The following is a 22,859-nucleotide window of genomic DNA, read 5'->3' as shown; positions in this document are numbered from 1 at the left end:
CGAGATCGCGCCACTGCACTCCAGCCTGGGTAACAAGAGCAAAACTCCGTCTCAAAAAAAAAAAAAAGAAAAAAAAGTCACATACCAAAGCTAGGCATAGTGGCTCATGCCTGTAATGCCAACACTTTGGGAGGCTGAGGTAGACAGATCACCTGAGGTTAGGAGTTCAAGACCAGCCTGGCCAACATGGCAAATCTCTATCTCTATTAAAAATACAAAAATTAGGCCGGGCGCGGTGGCTCAAGCCTGTAATCCCAGCACTTTGGGAGGCCGAGGCGGGTGGATCACGAGGTCAAGAGATTGAGACCATCCTGGTCAACATGGTGAAACCCCGTCTCTACTAAAAATACAAAACATTAGCTGGGCATGGTGGCGCGTGCCTGTAATCCCAGCTACTCAGGAGGCTGAGGCAGGAGAATTGCCTGAACCCAGGAGGCGGAGGTTGCGGTGAGCTGAGATCGCGCCATTGCACTCCAGCCTGGGCAACATGCGTGAAACTCCGTCTCAAAAAAAAAAAAAAAAAAATACAAAAATTAGCTGAGCATGGTAGTGTATACCCGAAATCCCAGTCGCTCAGGACGCTGTGGCAGAAGGATCACTTGAACCCAGGAGGTGGAGGTCACAGTGAACTGAGATCAGGCCACTGCACTCTAGCCTAGATGACAGAGCGAGACCCTTGTCTCAAAAAAAAAAAAAAAAAAAAAAAATGCTGAGCACGGTGGCCCATGCCTGTAATCCCAGCACTTTGGGAGGCCAAGGCGGTTGGATCACCTGACTTCAGGAGTTCGAGACCAGCCTTGTCAACACAGTGAAACCCCATCTCTACTAAAAAAATATATACATGTATATATAAATTAGCTGGGCATGGTGGCAGGCACCTGTAATCCCAGCTACTTGGGAGGCTGAGACAGGAAAATCGCTTGAACCCAGGAGGCGGAGGTTGCAGTGAGCCAAGATCACGCCACTGCACTCCAACCTGGGAGACAAGAGCAAGACTTCTTCTTCCAAAAAAAAATTTAAAAAGGCATGTATCTTATGGTTTCATTTATATGAAATGTCCAGAATAGGCAAACCCATAGGACAGAAAGTAGAATTATGGCTGTCAGTGGCTGGCAAAAACAGGATGAGGAATGACTGCTAATGGGTACAGGGCATCTTTTTGGGGTAATACAAATGTTTTGGAATTGGTAGTGGTGATGGCTGCAGACACTTGTGAATACATAAAGCCACTGAATCATATACTTATATACTAAAGCCACTGAATTATATACTAAATACTTATATACTAAAGCCACTAGATTATATACTTTAAAATAGTGAATTTTATAGTATGTGAATTAAAAGTTTTCAAAATAAGGCCAGGCATGGTGGCTCACACCTGTAATACCAGTACTTTGGGAGGCCTGGGCGGGTGGATCACCTGAGATCAGGAGTTCGAGACCAGCCTGGCCAGCATGGTAAAACCCCATCTGTGTACTAAAACTACAAAAATTTAAAAAATTAGCCAGGCTTAGTGACAGATGCCTGTAGTTTTAGCTACTCAGGAGGCTGAGGCAGGAGAATCGCTTGAACCCAGGAGGTATAGGTTGCAGTGAACCAAGGTCGTGCCACAGCACTCTAGCCTAGGCAACAATAGCAAAACTCCACCTCAAAAAATAAATTTTTAATTTTTATTTTAATTTAAAAGAAAATTTTTTTTGAGACAGAGTCTTGCTCTGTTGCCAGGTGCCAGGCTGGAGTGCAGTGGCGTGATCTCGGCTCACTGCAATCTCCGTCTCCCGGGTTCAAGCAATTCTCCTGCCTCAGACTCCCAACTAGCTGGGACCACAGGCGTGCGCCACCATGCCCAGCTAATTTTTGTATTTTTTAGTAGAGATGGCGTTTCACCGTGGTCTCCATCTCTTGACCTTGTGATCCGCCCACCTTGGCCTCCCAAAGTGCTAGGATTACAGGCATGAGCCACCACGCCCGGCAAAAATTTTTTCAAATGTCACACTTCGATGGTGAGAGGCCACCATTCCACCAATTCTGTCTTTTGTCCTTTAGAAAACCCAAGTAACTATGCAGATTCATTCCTGGAACCTTGTTAGCTAACCTTAATTAACATCTCAAAATCAATAAGCTACAGACTAGACTCTAGGGAAATAGGTGGCCAGAAAAGGGGAAAAGGTCAGGAAAAGGACTGACAGGGGTTTTACTTAAGGTTGGCCCTAGCATTATCACTTAATAGTATTCACTGTATTTGCCCCTGAAGCACACTAACCAAGAAAAAGTTTCTATTTGAAGAAATTAAGGTGATCTCAAACTGCCTCGCAGAGTAATTTTAAAAACATTATCGGCCTCTTCCACATCTAACAGATGCATACACAATAAATTAAAATGCATACACAGTCATTTTTAAATAATTTGTCTTACTTAAATAATTTTCCTGTGAAAAATTATTCACATTGAAGGACAGTCAAAACAGAAAAACAATGAAACTCACCTGTCCAATAACTTTGAGTTTAATATATTCACCTTCCTTCTTATCCCCCAAGTCCTCAGTTGAAGGTTTTGCCTCCTGAAAGAAAATCAAATTTCAAGATAAAAGTTCTTACGTATTATTTTAATTACTCACTTATTGAGTATCCATTACTTTCATTCAGGGTGCAAAATCTGCACCTGAGAATACAAAGAGCATTTCTTTTCCATGCCAGTCAATTAAGAAAAAAAAGATTCTAAGTCAATTACTGTCCCAAACACCATTCACTAGAAATCAAGAAAGGGGTCTCTTTTCTTATATCCCATAGTAATGGTCTAAAACTTTACCACGAATCAAAATCACCTGAAGGACGTGTTACAAACTGCTGGGCCCAAGCCCCAGATTCTTATTCAGCACATCTGCAGTAGGGATGAGAATCAGTTTCTAACAAATTACCAGATGGTACTGATGCTGCTGGCCAAAGGAACAACAACTTGGAAACAACTGCCCTACAGCCAACTCTTGCCAGCACAGAGGGAGTTCATCCTCCATGATTTTTAGACAAAGATTCTGAATCCAAGATTATCTTCTCACAGCCTATCATGAGGAGTTTAATCCAACTACAAAACTGTGCTAAGAAATTTAAATTAATCATATTAACATAAGCAAAGCTATTTAGAAAGGAAAATCAAATAGGAAAGTATTGGCCTAATGTACTCTGGAATCAAAATAAATCAGTTTTATATAATCAATTATTTTAGACTATCCGAAGCATAATGCTTAAGTTTAAAAGCTAAGGCTTGACTGAAAAAAATTAAAGGAACTGTATTACTGTATTAGAATTAGAAAAAAAAAAGCACAAACACGGTAAATAGTTAAAGGAAAAGGGGAGACAAAAATAGGAAGACAAGATACTTGAAAGGTTGTGACGGCAGGACTGCTTGGCCCAGGAGTTCGAGGCCACCCTCGACAACATAGAAAGACCTCATCTCTTTAAAAAAAAAAAAAAAAGAACACAAAAACAAGAGTTACAAAATAATTTCAAATAGTAGCCAGGACAACATAGCAAGACCTCATTTCTTTAAAAAAAAAAAAAAAACACAAAAACAAGAGTTACAAAATAATTTCAAATAGAGAGTTACTAGAATGAAAATGAAGTTAACAGAATAAATTAGTTGAAACAACTTCACCATGAAGGTATCTCAAGAATAAGCAAATCATTTTTTGTAAAGCGGGTACCTTGGAAAATTTCACTAATAATGTGGTTAAAAAAAAAAAAAGTAGCTTTTTTCTCTATGTGCTACACCTTAGTTTGGCCACGAAATTACCCACTTATTTAGATATATACCTTATTATTCATAATAATTTCAAACAGTTAATCCATATTTGATAAGAATAACCATATTGCATTTTACAGGTAAAATAACAGAACCATTACCTGTGTAGCTCATGCTATTAACTTAAAATACAAAATTCTTTAACATTCAACAATTAAGAGAGCATGGCTGGGCGCAGTGGCTCACGCCCATATAATCTCAGCACTTCAGGAGGCTAAGGCAGACAGATCACCTGAGGTTGGGAGTTCAAGACCAGCCTGACAAACATGGAGAAACCTCATCTCTACTGAAAATACAAAAAATTAGCCGGTCATGGTGGCACATGCCTGTAATCCCAGCTACTCAGGAGGCTGAGGCAGAAGAATCGCTTGAACCTGGGAGGCAGAGGTGCAGAGAGCTGAGATTGTGCCATTGCACTCCAGCCTGGGCAACAAGAGCGAAACTCAATTTAAAAAAGAGAGAACATATTAAACTAAAAGTAGCTTTTAACCTTAAGATACAGGCCAGAATCTAGGGAAATGCTTAGATAACAGAACTGACTTCATTAGTATGAATCCTTGCCTGTTTTTCATTCTGCAGTGCTTTTAACATTTGCTGACTACTGACTATTATGGCAGCAGGCAAAATTAACCTTCTTCAGTGAGACAGTATTTCACCTGAAAACTAGAAGGCTGTCTTCAAATATAGTCTCTCTCCACATTTCTATTATATATTCATAGTAAACAGCTGCTTCTTCCTCTAAGTATCTAGAAGGCAAAAAACAACTTATTCCATGCAGTGAAGGGCAATAAACAGCAACCAAGCTCTGAGTCCTCTATGACTGGAAGGAGAGGAGGCGTTAAGAAGCTTTGTTTAAGTTAGCACAAAGGACAGCCCACTCCCTTGGCAGCAATGTATCAGCACAACAGGAGTGGCTTTGCTCATGCGTCTCTTAGACAGGGTAGCTATAGAGGCTACTCAGCACAGAAGAAATCTTCCCCCTCCTCCTCTCCATCACTCTCAAGTGCTTCAGAACTCTCCTTCTAAAGCCTAGCTTCTCCAATCCTGTAACTACTCAAATCAAGAAACATAAATAGGGCTGGGTGCGGTGGCTCAGACCTGTAATCCCAACACTTTGGGAGGCCGAGATGGGCGGATCATGAAGTCAGGGGTTCAAGACCAGACTGGCCAACATGGTGAAACCCTGTCTCTACTAAAAAATACAAAAACTAGCCAGGCATGGTGGCCCATGCCGATAATCCCAGCTACTCGGGAGGCTGAGGGAGAAGAATTGCTTGAACCAGGACCTGGGAGGCAGAGGTTGCAGTGAGCCTAGATTGTGCCACTGCACTCCAGCCTGGGCTACAGAGCGAGACTCCATCTCAAAAAAGAAAAGAAAGAAAAGAAAAGAAAAAGCATAAATAGCTTCCAGTACTTTAGGGCCTATAACCTAACTCTATAGCATGACATTCTGTCCTTCCACTATTAAGCTCAATTCTCATTTTTCTCTCATCACTCACTTTACAAACCCAAAGACTCTGTTCAATTGGACTATTTGCTGTTCCCTAAACACATCCATTAGCATTACTTCATCTTCAGCCCTTTGCAGCCCTAGTTTCATTTAGCTGGCATATATATATCCTCTCTTGAAATCACCTCAAGGATATCTACCTCACACATCAACTTAAGTCCAGTATATTTTCTCTTTTCTTTTTTTTTGAGACAGATTTTTGCTCTTGTTGACCAGGCTAGAGTGCAATGGTATAATCTCGGTTCACTGCAACCGCCATCTCCCAGGTTCAAGTGATTCTCCTGCCTGCCTCAGACTTCCAAGTAGCTGAGATTACAGGCATGTGCCGCCACACCCAGCTAATTTTTGTATTTTTAGTAGAGACAGACTTTCACCTTGACCAGGATGGTCTCAATCTCCTGACCTCGTGATCCGCGTACCTCAGCCTCCCAAAGTGCTGGGATTACAGGTATGAGCCACCGCGTTGGGCCAAGTCAGTATTTTTTAAAATTCATCTATGAACCACAGCACTCCCCCAACCTTTCAAATGATATTAATATCTTCCTTGCAATTTATTCATATTTTATGGTATTTATTCTACTTACAATTTATTCATATCTTTTATGGCATCTATTCTCAACTTAAAAATACTCTCCTTTGACCTTACTTCTCTCTTTTTTTTTTTTTTTTTAAATAAAGACGGGGTTTCATCATGTTGGTCAGGCTGGTCTTGAAATCCCGACCTCAGGTGATCTGCCCGCCTTGGCCTCCAAAGTGCCTAGATTACAGGCATGAGCCACCACGCCCGGCCGACTTTTTGTATTTTTAGTAGAGACGGGGTTTCACCATGTTGACCAGGATGGTCTCGAGCTCTTGACCTCGTGATCCACCCGCCTCGGCCTCCCAAAGTGCTGGGATTACAGGCTTGAGCCACCACGCCCGGCCTCTAAGTCAAACTTCTTACAAGAATATTCCGTTTTTGCTATCCCTACTTTCACTGTCACCCTACTGTAATATGGTTTATGCCCCCACTATTCCACTTGACATTCTCCTCACCAATGTTAGCAGGTGGACTCCTTATTGCTAAATCCAACGTACACTTTCATCTGTAACTCTCTGAAACAACAAACACTGATGAGTTCTACCTTGAAAACTCTCCACTGGTGGCTACCAAGATTAGGTTTTCTCATTTCTGTCATTTCCTTAAATCCTGGTTTTCATCTGAATTCTGTGTCTTCAATCCTCTGCTTTTCTCTGTCTCCCTGGTAACCCGTGATTCCAACTAGTTCTCAGACACTAATAACTTAATCATTTCTTCTAACCTTTATGAGTTTCACACACAATTATCCAAGTGCCTGAATATATCCATTTAGCTATACCTAGGGTAGTTCACTGAGGAAGTGTCCCAAACCAAATGCATTATCTCTAACTCCTGCGTCAGTGTTAACTCCTCTTTCTAAAAATCAAAATCAAAACAAATTACAATTCTTCCTGGATCCCCAATTACAATAAATGATTACCACACAATCCGTAGCAAACAACAAAAATTCCAGGGTCATCTTTGGCTCCTCTTCTGCTTTTAAACATTAAACTTCATACTTAACATCATTCATCATTCTGACAATTCTATGACCCTATGTCTTTTTTTTTGAGACAGGGTCTCCCTATGTTGCCCAGGCTGGTCCTAAACTTCTGGGTTCAAGCAATCCTCCCATCTTGGCCTCTCAAAGGGCTGGGATTACAGGCATGAGCCATTGCACCCAGCCTGACAATTCTATTTCTTAATAGCTCTCAAGCCCATCCCATTCTTTCCTTTCCACTGCTTTAGTTCAGGAATTCATTGTGGCTTATTAACATCACTGCAACAGCATAACCGGCCTGGTGCAGTGGCTCACACCTGTAATCCCAGCACTCTTGAGAGGCCAAAGTGGACCACTTGAGGCCAGGAGTTTGACACCAGCCTGGGCAACATGGTGAAACCCCATCTCTACCATAAATAGAGAAATTAGCCAGGCATGGTGGTACATGCCTGTAGCCCCAGCCACTTGGGAGGCTGAGGTGGAAGGATCATTTGAGCCAGGGAGGTCAAGGGTGCAGTGAGCCAGGATCATGCCACTGCACTCCAGCCTGAGTGAAAGAGTGAGACCTTGTCACTAGAATAATAATTTTAAAAATACAATAACTGATGTTCCCAGTTTTCCTCTCTTCAATTATTTCTCCAAACTGTCACCAGAGTCATCTCACTAAAATGCAATCTGATTTGCTCAAAATCTTCAGGGTTAAATTCAAACTCCTAGGCCAGGCACGGTGGCTCACATCTGTAATCCCAGCACTTTGGGAGGCCAAGGTGGGTGGATCACCTCAGGTCAGGAGTTCAAGATCAGCCTGGCCAACATGGCAAAACCCCATCTCTACTAAAAATGTAAAAATTAGTCGGGTGTGTAGGCATGCAACTGTAATCCCAGCTACTCAGGAGGCTGAGGCAGGAGAATCACTTGAACCCGGGAGACAGAGGTTGCAGTTAGCCAAAATTGCCCACTGCACTCCCCGCTGGGCCAACAGAGCGAGACTCCGTTTCAAAAAAAAAAAAAAAAATCAAACTCCTTAGCTGACATACACTGATCCTTCATGTGCTGGTCCCTGCCTAGCAATGAAACCTTATTCTCCTACCTCTGTTAGCATATATCCTATCCTCCAGCCATAACTATCTACAATTATTTGAACATGGCACCCTCTATCTTATTTCAATTATTTCTGTGCATGCTGAACCCCTCTTCAACAAAGGCCTTTTCCCACTCTACCCACCTCTCATGACCACCCAGATATCACACTTCACTGATCATCCTCTTAAAAGTTCCCATACTGCTTACTTATCTATCACAACCATTTGTTTACATATCTGTTTCTTCTACCAGATTTGAGCTTCTTATTGGCATGCCTTACTCTTCTTTGTATTTCTGGTCAAGCACAGAGCCTGGTACTTTAAAGATATTCAATATTCTTATTAAACAGTTTTCTGGCTGGGTGCAGTGGCTCATGCCTGTAATCCCAGGACTTTGGGAGGCTGAGGTGTGTGGATCACCTGAGGTCAGGAGTTCCAGACCAGCCTGACCAACGTGGAGAAACCCCATCTCTACTAAAAACATAAAATTAGTCGGGCATGGTGGCATATGCCTGTAATCTCAGCTACTCAGTAGGCTGAGGCAGGCGAATCCCTTGAACCCAGGAGGCAGAGGTTGCAGTGAGCCAAGATAGCACCACTGGACTCCAGTCTGGGCAACAAAGAGCAAAACTCCGTCTCAGAGGAAAAAAAATAAAAAAAGTTTTCTGTGACAGGTTCATATGTCTTGTCTTCCCTACAAGTTTATAAGCAGTTCAAGTTTTTTCACCTCTCACCTCTGTGGTGCCAAACAAATACTAAGCAATTATTAAATGTTCGTTGAATAATTAAGAATAATAGCACTATTTTCTGTATCATATTACAGAATCTTACTCATGTTTCATACTTCTGTATGCAATAGTCAGTTCAAACAGTTCTTTTCAATTTTTGTATTCAAAGTTGAGAATAAGAGATAAGGCCAGCTGTGATTGGCTCAAGCCTGTAATCTCAGCACTTTGGGAGGCCAAGGTGGGCAGATCACAAGGTCAGGAAATCGAGACCATCCTGGCTAACATAGTGAAATCTTGTCTCTACTAAAAATACAAAAAATTAGCCAGGCATGGTGGTACGTGCCTGTAATCCCAGCTACTCGGGAGGCTGAGGCATGAGAATCACTTGAACCTAGGAAGTGGAGGTTGCAGTGAGCCGAGATTGCGCACTGCACTACAGCCTGGTGATAGAGCAAGACTCTGTCTCAACAACAACAAAAAGAATATGTGAACAACGAGATTTTAAATTTCCAAAAATAAGCTGCCACTTTCCCTAGACGCTCCATTCAGTGATCTCTTCCCAACTCTGAGCCACTAGAGTAACGATCACCTGTACCACTTGTTTAATAGTCTACGCTTGCTTAAGGCAACCATCAAGCTTATCAACTTCTTCTTTGACAAACCTGCCTGAAAAATGAGAAGATCCTGTACAAAAAAAAAGCCAAAGTTTCTCTCTAGCGAGCTCAGTGTCTTTTGTATGCTGTCTTTCCTTCTCTTCCCTGCAAAAAGCAGCCAATACAGAACGGTATGGCGCACTAGTTACAAAACAGTGAAAGCATTCAGCTCTGAGTCTGGGACACTAGGTCATCAAAGAAAAGATAATCCCAAAGATTGCTGGGTGATTTGGCTTGAAAGGATACACAGCCCCAAAGCAGAAGAAACAGGTGATGGAAAGATTAAGTGAACATACAGGATCAAACTGAGAATTGAAAACCTCTTAGACTGCAAAAGATATGGAAAACACAATAGTCCTCATTTTCAAATGTACAAAATTCATGAGGAGAGTTTTATTATGTTATTTCAAAGTCAAAAGAACAAGACCTCTGATTAAAAGCACTCTGGAGGTCGGGCGCAAGTAGCTCACTCCCGTAATCCCAGCGCTTTGGGAGGCTAAGGTGGGCGATCACTTGAGGCCAGGAGTTCAAGACCAGCCTAGCTAACATGACGAAACCCCACCTCCACTAAAAAAAAATACAAAAAGTTAGCTGGGCATGGCGGTGCACGCCTGTAATCCCAGCTATTCGGGAGGCCGAGGCACAAGAATTGTGTGAACTCAAGAGGTGGAAGTTGCAGTGAGCAGAAATCATGCCACTGCACTCCAGCCTAAGCAACAGAGCTAGACTCTGTCTCCAAAAAAAAAAAGGCACTCTGGTAATCAGTACAGTAACAATTCAGTCACAGGGAAAGAGTATCATGCTTAACTACTGCCAATGTGTTACCCAGCTGCACAAGGATTGCTCTTTTTTTTTTTTTTTTGGGGGGGGGACAGAGTTTCGCTCTTGTTACCCAGGCTGGAGTGCAATGGCTCGATCTCGGCTCACCGCAACCTCCACCTCCTCGGTTCAGGCAATTCTCCTGCCTCAGCCTCCTGAGTAGCTGGGACTACAGGCACGCGCTACCATGCCCAGCTAATTTTTTGTATTTTTAGTAGAGACAGGGTTTCACCATGTTGACCAGGATGGTCTCGATCTCTTGACCTCGTGATCCACCCGCCTTGGCCTCCCAAAGTGCTGGGATTACAGGCTTGAGCCACCGCGTCCGGCCCTCTTTCTTTTTTTTTTTTATTTTTGTTTGGGATGGAGTCTTGCTCTGCCACCCAAGCTGGAGTGCAGTGGCACGATTCCAACTCACTCCAATCTCTGCCTCCCAGGTTCATGTGATTCCTCTGCCTCAGTCTCCTGAGCAGCTGGGATTACAGGTGTGTGCCACCACACCTGGCTAATTTTTGTGTTTTTAGTAGAGACGGGGTTTCACCATGTTGCCCAGGCTGATCTCAACTCCTGACCTCAGGTGATCCACCCAACTTGGCCTCCCAAGGTGCTGGGATTACTGGTGTGAGCCACCACGCCAGGCTGGATTGCTCATTCTTATTGAAATCGGAGGGATTCTAGGAAAACCCAACAACAAATTTAAAAATGCATACTCTTCTTTGATGACATTAACAAATCTGTTCATTTGTTAAGGTGTGATAACGGTATACTGGTCATGTTAAAAGAAAAAGCCCTTCTCTTTTAAAGGTATATATTGAAATACAGATGAAATGATACAATATTTAGGATTGGCTTCAAAATAATAAGGGGGAGTATAATGGGATAATGTAGATGATAGGCTAAGAGGTGGCCACAAGGATTCATTATATAAGCAGTACATTTAAACATAAATAAAAATTTTCATTAAAAAAATTCACTCCAAGTTTCAAACAAATTCTGTACATATCTATTTATTTCCTAATGAAGAAAGGTCAAAACGGGTTAAACAGGATAATTCTAATGCAACCATTATTAAAAGGTAAAAACTTGGAATTATAATAAAGTCACTTCCCTCATACTTAAATAATTTACCACAATTCTACTATTTATTTAGAGACAGAGGCAAAAAAAAAAAAAAAAAAAAAAAAAGAGAGAGAGTCTCGCTCTGCTGCCCAGGCTGAAGTACAGTGGCACAATCTTGGCTCACTGCAACTCCACCTCCTGAGTAGCTGGGACTATAGGCACACACCACCACACCCAGCTAAATTTTCTATTTTTTGATAGAGACAGAGTTTCACCATGTTGCCCAGGCTGGTCTCGAACTCCTGCACTCACGCAATCCTCCTGCCTCGGCCTCCAGGGTGCTGGGATTACAGGCATGAGCCACTGCACACGGCCCACAATTCTAAAAACACAAAAATATAGTATATTTTCATCTTCATGCTGCATATGTTCAAACTTAGTAAGACGGTACTAGAGATTTAGAACAGAACTGACCAGATTTAACTCCGTAACCTCAAGGTTTAGGTCAAAACTGTCAAAACAATGGGCCTCTGAATATTTACATTCAACCCTAAATGGTGGTTAAACACTAGATATGTACAGATAGCTTCTCAGGAACTACAAACTATAACTGAACATTTTACTCGTTGTGTAAACCCTACTCTTTGAGCCTAGACTATGAACTTATGCTAAGCCTACAACAAACCAGTTTGACTGCATCCAAAAGTACTAGCAAACATGCTTGGAAGTATGCTTACAATTGTTAAGTATGCTTAACAATAACCAGACATTGTTAATTATCTGGTATCTATTTTCCTTTTCTTCCTTAGAAAGGGAAACCTAAAGTTGCCCAGATAAAAAACATATTTCCCAGCTTCTTTTATAGCCATTTTGGCCAAAGAGACGTAAAATGACAAACTTTTTCCCTTTGCTTCTCCTTTTTCTCCTGTCTGGAACACAAAGTAGCTTTTTTGAGCCCACAAGCAGACAAGCATCAGAGTGAAAGATGCTGGTAAGGATGGAGAAGAAAAGAATACAAAGGCACCTGAGCTACTTATGTCTACACTGCTTGTTTTATGGAAAAAAAAAAAAAAAAAAAAAAAAAAACTTGTTTAATGTATGATAAATCAGATTTTCTGTTATTCAGCCTAAAAGCAATCCTGACACAGAAGGTGCTATAAATAGGTATCAGTTTGGCTCATATTAAAAACAGGTGCTAGGCTGGGTGTACTGGCTCACACCTGCAATCCCAGCACTTTGGGAGGCCAAGACGGGCAGATCGCCTGAGATGAGAAGTTCAAGACCAGCCTGCTCAACATAGTGAAACCCAGTCCATACTAAAAATACAAAATTAGCTGGGCATGGTGTACTAAAAATACAAAAATTAGCTGGGTGTGCTGGCAGGCACCTGTAATTGCAGCTACTCGGGAGGCTAAGCCAGGAAAATCGCTTGAACCCGGGAGGCAGAGGTTACAGTGAGCCAAGATTGTGCCATTGCACTCCAGCCTGAGGGACAAGAGCAAAACTCTGTCTCCAAAAAAAAAACAGACACTAGAAAACTCCTCAATGGGCATCAAAAGCAGAATGAGTAATTATGTGTATTGCATTGCACACAATAGAATGCCATACAGCATTCCATTCTGTATCTTCAATAAGATACAACTATAAACAATAATAATGGATGAGTCTCTAAACAATGCTGGGCAAAAGAACCCACAAAGAGAGGTACATACTGTATGATTTCACTTATAAAATGTTACACTGTATTAAAAACAGACAAAACTATTCTAATTGTTGTCAGTATAGTAGTTCTTCATCTGAGTGCTGGTTGCATGGCTGTGTTCAGTTTGTGAAAATTCAGCAAACTATACACTCTTGTGCACTTTTTTGTAGGTATATTACTCTTTGACAAAAACCTTTAAAAATAACTGGCCCTAGATACCGAGAACCAGACCAGCAAATAGAATTCCACCCTTCCTTCCTTCAGGTCTTTTCCTTTAGATCCTCATTAGCTCAGAAAAAGCAACTGAATGCAAAAACAGCCACAAAATAGAACCAAAACAACATATCTTTAAGTAAACATAGTCATGTTGCAGGAATTATCCAAATTTTAAAACATAAAACTAGGCCGGGCGCGGTGGCTCAAGCCTGTAATCCCAGCACTTTGGGAGGCCAAGGCGGGTGGATCACGAGGTCAAGAGATCGAGACCATCCTGGTCAACATAGTGAAACCCCGTCTCTACTAAAAATACAAAAAATGAGCTGGGCATGGTGGCGTGTGCCTGTAATCCCAGCTACTCAGGAGGCTGAGGCAGGAGAATTTCCTGAACCCAGGAGGCGGAGGTTGCGGTGAGCCAAGATCGCGCCATTGCACTCCAGCCTGGGTAACAAGAGCGAAACTCCGTCTCAAAAAAAAAAATAAAAATAAAAAATAAATAAATAAATAAAACTAAGGTGCTCAATAACAGTACCTGTGTGAACTTTTCCGTAAAACTCTTAAAGAAAGAGAACAGGCTAGGTTATGTAAGTGGGGGCTCACCCTGTAAGCCCAGCACTTTGGGAGGCCGAGGCAGGCGGATCACAAGGTCAGGAGATCGAGACCATCCTGGCCAACATGGTGAACCCCCATCTCTACTAAAATACAAAAAATTAGCCAGGCATGGTGGTGTGCACCTGCAGTCCCAGCTACTCGGGAGGCTGAGGCAGGGGAATCACTTGGACCTGGGAGGCAGAGGTTACAATGAGAAGAGATTGTGCAATCCAGCCTAGCAACAGAGCAAGACTCCGTCTCACAAAAAAAATAGAGGCCAGGCGAGGTGACTCACACCTGTAATCCCAGCACTTTGGGAGGCCAAGGTAAGCAGATTACGAGGTCAGGAGTTTGAAACCAGTCTGAAAAACATGGTTAAACTCCGTCTCTACTAAAATTACTAAAATTACAAAAATTAGCCAGGCGTGGTGGCACATGACTGTAATCCCAGCTACTCAGGAGGCTGAGGCAGGAGAATCACTTGAACCCGCGAGGCAGAGGTTCCAGTGAGCCTGGATCACACCACTGCAATCAGCCTGGGCAACAGAGCAAGACTCTATCTCAAAAAAAAAAGAAATCAGAGTATCTTTTTCAAAAAATCACAATTTCAGGAAATTCTAAAATGGAATGCTAAAGACGCCTTAATAAAAAATTATCCAGGCCATGTGCAGTGGCTCATGCCTACAATCCCAGCACTTTGGGAGGGCAAGGCAGGCGAATCACCTGAGGTCAGAAGTTCAGGATCAGCCTGGCCAACATGGTGAAACCCCACTGCTACAAAAATACAAAAATTAGCCGGGCATGATGTTGAGTGCCTGTAGTTATAGCTACTCGGGAGGCTAAGGCAGGAGAATCACCTGAACCCAGAGGCAGAGGTTGCAGTGAGCCAAGATTGGACCACTGTACTCCAGTCTGGGCAACAGAGCAAGACTCCGTCTCAAAAAAAAAAAAAAGTATCCGCCCCTCTTCCTTTATCCGCCATCATGGTGTGTGCTCCACTTCTCACCATGTCTTCTCACAAGACTTTCAGGATTAAGTGATTCCTGACCAAGAAACAAAAGCAAAATTGTCCCATTCCCAAGTGGATTTGGATGAAAACTGGTAATAAAATCAGGTAAACCTCCAAAAGGAGACACTGAAGAAGAACCCAGCTGCGTCTATAAGGAATTGCACAATACAACATAATTAATGCTGTCGGAAGCTCACAATAATGTTACCATATCAAGCTGAAAAATGTCAGCACTATCTGGAGAGTCAGACATGTTTTACTGGGAATATATTTTTTCTCTCCGAATCTGTTATGAATGTGTTGGTTGGCTAGGTTCAGTAATAAATATGAGACATTTTGTTTAAAAAAAAAAGTATCCTTAATAATCTCAATGTCCTGGAAGAAGTAAATGATTCAACTTTGAAGATAAAGTTACCAGGTCTATTGCTAACAGAAATAAAGATGAAGGTATGCAAAAGTATTGTAAGAGAAAAAATATTCCATGACAACTAACCCTGCCTCAATAACAAAACAACATCAAGAGGACTGAGAGAGGAGGGTGAGGAAGGTACATGCTGTTTCACATTTTTGAGGTGACCTTCCAATTCTATAACCTAGAACGGTGCTGCGAATATTCTGACATTCAATAAACATCTGTTAAAATAAATCTGGACACTCTCCTTTAAAAACTTTTTACTAAGTAGCCACTCAATGTGCTAAGCATTACAGGAAAAAAAAGAAAAAAAGGATGAATACTGCTAGATGTAATGGAGAAAAAACACTGAGAATCTAAATAACTGGCCACACGGTGGCTCACACCTGTAATCCCAGCACTCTGGGAGGCCAAGGCAGGCGGATCACTTGAGGTCAGGAGTTTAAGACCAGCCTGGCCAACATGGGGGAACCTCTGTCTCTACTAAAGATACAAAAAGTAGCCAGTCACAGTGGCATGCACCTATAATTCCAGCTACTCATGAGACTGAGGCAGGATAGTCACTTGAACTGGGAGGCAGAGGTTGCAGTAAGCCAAGATCATGACAATGCACTCCAGCCTGGGCCACAGAGCAAGACTCCGTCTCAAAAAAAAAAAAAACGATGGGCACAGAGGCTTAGGCCTGTAATTTCAGCACTGTGGAGGCCAAACAATCGGGTGGATCACAAGGTCAAGAGATTGAGACCATCCTGGCCATCATGGCAAAACCCCTCTCTACTAAAAATACAAAAAAAAAATGAGCTGGGCGTGGTGGCGCACACCTGTAGTCCCAGCTACTCAGGAGGCTGAAGCAGGAGAATCCTTGAACCTGGAAGGCAGATGCATTCCAGCCTGGTAACACAGCGAAACTTCCCTCAAAAAAAAAAAAAAAAGAATGTAAGTAACTGTTATATTACATGTTACTGAGTGTTAACACGAGTAACTGAATGCAGTGTTACATTACGCTACTATGAGACTTCCCTCAAAAAAAAAAAAAAAAAGAATGTAAGTAACTGTTATATTACATGTTACTGAGTGTTAACACTAGTAACTGAATGCAGTGTTACATTACGCTACTACTGAGGCCTCCTCACACATCAAGATGCAGAGATGTGTGCAACTTATAGAACCCTGTCCAAATTGCAGATTTATGTTTATGAGCAAAATAAAAAGGCTGTTGTTTTAAGTCACAAAACTTTGAGGTAGAACACGTTAAAAATTATGAAATAGATACCTTCTTTTTAGGACTAAAGGTTGTCCTGAGTTATATGACAACTGCTTTATAGTTTTGAAATTTAAACTACTAAAGCTTAATGAGTACTCTAATCATAACACTCATATTCAGGTTTTAAACTACTAGTAAAGTTTGTTTAGATAATGCTTCCTTTAAAGTGTTTTACTACAACCCATACATTTGTAATATCCCCTAGCAGGACCTCATGTCTATCAGAGAGGACACAGAATATGTATTTTTCTTCTCCTCGGGCATGAAATGCTTAAGGTACACATCACTGACTACATGCTCAAGTAATAACTACAGTCTAACACACCTAATCTATGATATAAATAGTAGTAACAAGGCCGGGTGCAGTGGCTCACGCTTATAATCCCAGCACTTTGGGAGGCCGAGGCGGGTGGATCACGAGATCAAGAGATCGAGACCATCCTGGTCAACATGGTGAAACCCCATCTCTACTAAAAATACAAAAATTAGCTGGACATGGTGGTGCGTGCCTGTAGTCCCAGCTACTCGGGAGGCTGAGGCAAGAGAACTGCTTGAACCCAGGAGGCAGAGGTTGCGGTAAGCCGAGATCGCACCATTGCACTCCAGCCTGGATAACAAGAGCGAAACTCCCGTCTCAAAAAAAATAAATAACAATAAAAAATAAATAGTAGTAACATAATTATGAATTTTAATACACAACCAGTTCATATTCTCCTGCTACCTCAAGCAAAGTATTTCTAAAATCAGTAAAAAAAAGTATTTCTAAAATCAGCTATAAAGAATACTTCAGGGAAGCCGGGCGTGGTGGCTCATGCTTGTAATCCAAGCACTTTGGACGCCAAGGCGGGCGGATCATCTGAGCTCGGGAGTTCAAGACCAGCCTGACCAACATGGTGAAACCCCGTCTTAAAAAAAAAAAGAATACTTCAGGGAATATATCATGGCAGGAAAAATACAATTAATGCAGATTAAAGATAACTGCACATTGGCCAGGCGCGATGGCTCAAGCCTGTAATCCCAGCACTTTGGGAGGCCAACGCAGGCGGATCACGAGGTCAGGAGATCAAGACCATTCTGGCTAACATGGTGAAACCCTGTCTCTACTAAAAATACAAAAATTAGCTGGGCGTGGTGGCACTCGCCTGTAGTCCCAGCTACTCAGGAGGCTGAGGCAGGAGAATTGCTTGAACCCAGAAGACAGAGGTTGCAGTGAGCTGAGATCACACCACTGCACTCCAGCCTAAGTGACAGAGCAAGACTCTGTTTAAAAAAAAAAAAAAAAAAAAAAAACTTCAAATTCTTTGTTACTCCTCCCATTAAGAAATAGTGTCTAAATAAATGCCTTTCCCTTCAATCTGCCTGACCTTAGTGATTTGAATGGCCAAAAGAATACAGAAGTGACTTCCAAGACTAGGCTGTAGGAGCCTTGCTATTTTCAATTCACCCAGGTTCTCTTGGAACACCCATTCTCTCCATGATCCCTGAGTCATAAGTCTGAATACCCTGGGGTCTCCATGCTAAGAACACATGATGAAACCACTCAGAAAGGCTCTGAGACTATATGAAGACACTTGTCCCACTCAGTCTCATCCCACCCCACCCCCAGCTGTTCCAGCCCCCAGCCACTTGAGTCATCTCAGCTGAGGCCCCACACACCAAGAAGCAGAGATGAGTCCAACCTACAGAGCCCTATTCAAATTGCAGATTTATGAACAAAATAAAAGGCTGTTGTTTTAAGTCACAGAATTTTGAGGTAGTGTATTCAGATAAACACAATTATACAATGTTTCCAAATCTTTGACTAAAGATAAAAAGAAAATCATTCAATCAATCTCTCTTTCTGGGGTGTTAATACAGGTTCAGTTAGAGTGGAACAAATCAGTCATACAATTGCTACAATTAACAGACCTGAATTGAAAAGCTGACCAAGCTACCTTTGATGATGTTGATGTAAAAAAGAAACACTACAGCCAGGCGGGGTGGCTCAAGCCTGTAATCCCAGCACTTTGGGAGGCCGAGGCGGGTGGATCACGAGGTCAAGAGATCGAGACCATCCTGGTCAACATGGTGAAACGCTGTCTCTACTAAAAATACAAAAAATTAGCTGGGCATGGTGGCACGTGCCTGTAGTCCCAGCTACTCAGGAGGCTGAGGCAGGAGAATTGCCTGAACCCAGGAGTTGGAGGTTGCGGTGAGCCAAGACTGCGCCATTGCACTTCAGCCTGGGTAACAAGAGCAAAACTCCGTCTCAAATAAAAAATAAAAAATAAAGAAGTGCTTCACTCAAATTCCAAAAACAATCATTTTTCATTAATCAATGGAGAACTCAGCAATTGAAGTCCTAGGTATATTTAATGTCCACCTATTTTAAGCTTAAGCTATTCCTCAACTTCACTATCTTAGTACCAGACAATAACCTTCTGAAAAGTGGCTCAGAAAATACATCACTCTAAAAGAACTTGATTCAAATTAAGGTTTTTAGGACAGTAATTTAGTCTCATGCTGATATTACAGTGCAGGATTTGGAGATTCTTGTTCTCACTTATAAACCTCTTAAGACTAAGCGTTCAGCTTCATAACTCTTTAAGTCTTTAGCACTCAACACTAAACTTGTACTGGGTCTCGCTTGTTTTGTTTTGAGACAGGGTCTCTATTGCCCAGGCTGGAGTACAGTGGTATGATTTGGGCTCACTGCAACCTCAACCTCCCAGGCTCAGGTGATCCTCCCACATCAACCTTCTGAGTAGCTGGGACTACAGGAACAAGCCACCATGCCAGCCTAATTTTTTTTGTAGAGATGAGGTGTATGTTGCCCAGGCTGCTCTCAAAATCCTGGGCTCAAGCAATCCTCCCCAACTTTGGCCTCCCAAAGTGCTAGGATTACAGGTGTGAGCTACCGCACTCAGCCAATGTACTGGGTCTTAATTTTTTTTTTTTTTTTTTTTTTGAGACTGGGTTTCACCTTGCTGGCCAGGCTGGTCTTAAACTCCTGACCTCAGGTGATCCGCCCACCTTGGCCTACCAAAGTGCTGGGATTACAGGTGTAAGCCACTGCGCCCAGCCAGAGTCTTAATTATTAATAATGATGTTGGTCAATCAGCCTAAAGCAACAGTTCTCAAACTTCTTGGTCTCAGGATTCTTATACTTATTTAGAACCCCATAAAGCTTTTGTTAGGTCGGTTACATCTATTGATGTTTACAGCATTAAACACCGAAAACTGGCCGGGCGCGGTGGCTCAAGCCTGTAATCCCAGCACTGTGGGAGGCCAAGGCGGGTGGATCACGAGGTCAAGAGATCGAGACCATCCTGGTCAACATGGTGAAACCCGGTCTCTACTAAAAATACAAAAAATTAGCTGGGCATGGTGGTGCGTGCCTGTAATCCCAGCGACTCAGGAGGCTGGGGCAGGAGAATTGCCTGAACCCGGGAGGCGGAGGTTGCGGTGAGCCGAGATCGCGCCATTGCACTCCAGCCTGGGTAACAAGAGTGAAACTCCGTCTCAAAAAAAATAAATAAATAAATAAATAAACACCGAAAACTGGAAAATGTTTTTAAATATTAATTGATTTCCAAATACCAACAAACCTGTTATATGTTAACACATATTTTTATTAAAAATATTTTTCAAAACAAAATTAAAGAGTGAAACTGTTACACATTTTTTTTCAATCTCCTTAATGTCTGGCTTAATAAAAACAGCTGGATTTTCACATCTGCCTCCACATTTAATCTGTTCTGTTATTACAGGTCATGTTAGTTTCTAGAAATCTCCATTGAACACTCATGAAACAATAAGAGTGAAAAAAAGACAAATAATGTCCCAGTATGAACATGAAATAAAAAATCTATTGATGTCCTACATCTTTTATTTCTTTGTCTCTGTTAAATGACCTGACTTCAAAATGGAGCAATAAATTCTACAATTTATTTTGTAATTATTTATTTATGTCGCTCTTTCATCTGTCTACAATAAATTTCAAAATGCTTTCTAGACACTTCTGAAAAGCAAAATAAAAGGCTGATGAAACTCAGCATTTACACCTATACTTTTTTCCTAGTAACCAAGTAAACGACTACCTAGGGAAACACTTATAATGCCAACTTGGAAATTACTCTAGATTATTACTAGGTAGATTCATCCAAAATTAATCTAGATTATGGTTAAGCCTTAAATATGTGAGTGTACATTTTGTACAATAGTACAAATCTCCAAAAGCCTCATTTGCTCTCAGCAAATGGTACAAAACTGGGTTAAAAGCCAAGGGAATAGGTGTGTTAAATTTAAAAGTTCAAGTACACCGTGGAGTTGAATGAAAAATAGTTTTCTGAATAACTAACACTAAATGAGTAAAAGGTCCAAAAATGTTAAAAGTCAAAGTCAGCCGGAAGCGGGGCTCAGGCCTGTCATCCCACAACTTTGGGAGGCCAAGGCAGGCGTATCACAAGATGGAGACCAACCTGGCCAACAGGGTGAAACCCCGTCTCTACTAAAATTAGGTGGGTGTGGTGGCGCATGCCAGTAATCCCAGCTACTCAGGGGACGGAGGCTAGAGAATCGCTTGAACCCAGGAGGTGGAAGTTGCAGTGAGCCGAGATCGCAGGACTGCACTCCAGCCTGGCGATAGGAGACTCCGTCTCAAAAAAAATAAGTAAATAAATAAATAAAAAATAAAAAAAAGTCAAAGTCGTCTGAGCAACAAACGACCAGACAAAAACGTGATTAAAAACATCATAAAGGTGGCTAATTAGAAGAGGATGAGGAAGAAAAGCTTAAAAATGGATCACTTCTGATCAAGTGCAAATCCCAAGTAAATTATTGATACTAACATTGAGCTGGAGCACTCTGCCTTACCTGGCAACTTTCTGCAAATATTCTGCAACTACTCTACATACACAAAGTTTTCCTATCATTTTCCTCAAAAATATCAGTCTTCTTCAGGTTAATGCCCAGGTGAGACGCTTTTTGTTGCTCTAGCAGTTTCGTTCTATTTTCTTTCTTGGTTATTCCGAATGGTCTCTTACAACTGGAGAGATAGGATGAACCAATCCCGAGTAAGAAATGGGAAAGTACAGGAAAGAGGCGACAGCTCTGCACCCCCACACGTAACTCACAGAAAAGCAGCGGCATCCTTGCCCTAGCTGCAGTCCGAACCGAGACAGGGCTCTCTGGATTCCCAACAACATCGGACATCTACCCCCCCTCGCCGCCCCACGCCCTCCCCAGACGGAAAGGCAGAAAGTGGAGAGTCCAGCCGCTTCTCAGCGCCACAGAGCCTCCCACTAAGGGATTCTCTTCCCATTACATAACTGGGGCCTAGGGCCCTGCTTCTGCGATCAGTCCTCTGGAGGAAGAAGGACGGGTTCTCCAGAGACCCTCTCAGGAAGGTGGAAGCGGGGCTCTGCACCTGATCGACCCGGGAGAAAGAAGTGGGACGATATGAGGGAGGCCGCAACCAGAGGCGCTGGGGTACAGGGAGTGATGAGCGAGACCAGAGAGGGGCGGGCGGCTCCGGGAGCCCCGCGGCAGGCCCCAGCATCTCCGGCCCTAGTAGGCTCCCCTCCCTCCCCTGCCCAGTCCCCACCGGCCGCCCCCTCCCCCAATCCGCGCTCCCCTCCCCCGCGCCTCCATCCCTGACCCCAGCCTAGCGGCAGGCAGACCTACAGGGAAGGCCCTGGCCACCGCCGTCGGATGCCTCCCAGCCCGGTACCTGGTCAGACATGATGACGGCGGCTTCACCCGGGGGTCTCTGCACAGCAGCGGCCTCGGGTAGGCAGAACCTGGCTCCGGGGTTTACAAATCCGTCTCCCTTCCCACAGCACAACACCGCGGCTGCAGCAACTTCCGCTACGCCTGGCGTCACTTCCGCTACGCGCAGGGAGGAGGGAGAGAGAGATGAGGGGAAAAACAAGGCGGGAAAACCGGTGGGGGAGCAGCCAAGAGGGAGGAGGGGCTGTGGAGCTGCTTTACCGGTGGTCGCACGGGTGAACAGCAGTCTTGTCAGCTCCGTCAAGGACCCGGCCCTGCGCATCAGTACTAGGGCCATCCCCCAGGAGGAAAGGTCCTGGCCCCTTCTCAATGTTTGGAGCCACTCTCAACCTAGATTCCTCCCTCCCTTACACCTTGCGTGTCTCTGACCGCTAAGCCGAAATACTTCTTTTGTCTCCTCCCAGCCCTCCTCATTAGCCCCCCACCCCCAAATATGTTGATTTCCATGCCAGTGCTTCTAGCTTAGAGCCAACATTTCCGGTTAACCAGCACCCTTGCCAAACACATGGCCGTGAGTTAAAACAAGAAAGCAACGACCCCATTGGACACAATCTTGATGGCTACTGATGCTAAAGACCAATGCTGAAATTTCTAAATGGGGGGTGGGTAATTCCAACCTTTGAATTGGTTGCTTTGACTTAAGGTTAAGAAAAGATTCTTTTTTTTTTTTTTGTTTTTTTTTTTTTTT

At 42.9% G+C, this 22,859-nt stretch overlaps 1 protein-coding gene across 1 annotated transcript in view; it reads right to left on the bottom strand.

The window, feature by feature from the left end:
• SUMO1 (small ubiquitin like modifier 1) overlaps positions 1-22,463 on the bottom strand; it is a 36,383-nt gene extending 13,920 nt beyond the window's left edge. The window contains exons 1-2 of the mRNA XM_032278636.1: positions 22,113-22,463; positions 2,486-2,560 (exon numbers count right to left, since the gene is read on the bottom strand). Coding sequence (XP_032134527.1) covers positions 2,486-2,560; positions 22,113-22,448 — 411 coding nt within the window. The 5' untranslated portion in view covers positions 22,449-22,463. The remainder of the gene's footprint in view (positions 1-2,485; positions 2,561-22,112) is intronic.
• Between the last annotated feature and the right edge of the window lie 396 nt (positions 22,464-22,859).

This window comes from Sapajus apella, unplaced genomic scaffold, assembly GCF_009761245.1.
Source record: "Sapajus apella isolate SASKATOON/1434 unplaced genomic scaffold, GSC_monkey_1.0 scaffold10, whole genome shotgun sequence".
Classification (NCBI taxonomy): Eukaryota; Metazoa; Chordata; class Mammalia; order Primates; family Cebidae; genus Sapajus; species Sapajus apella.
Note: the sequence above shows the minus strand (reverse complement) of the source record. Positions and strands in the feature narration are given on the sequence as shown.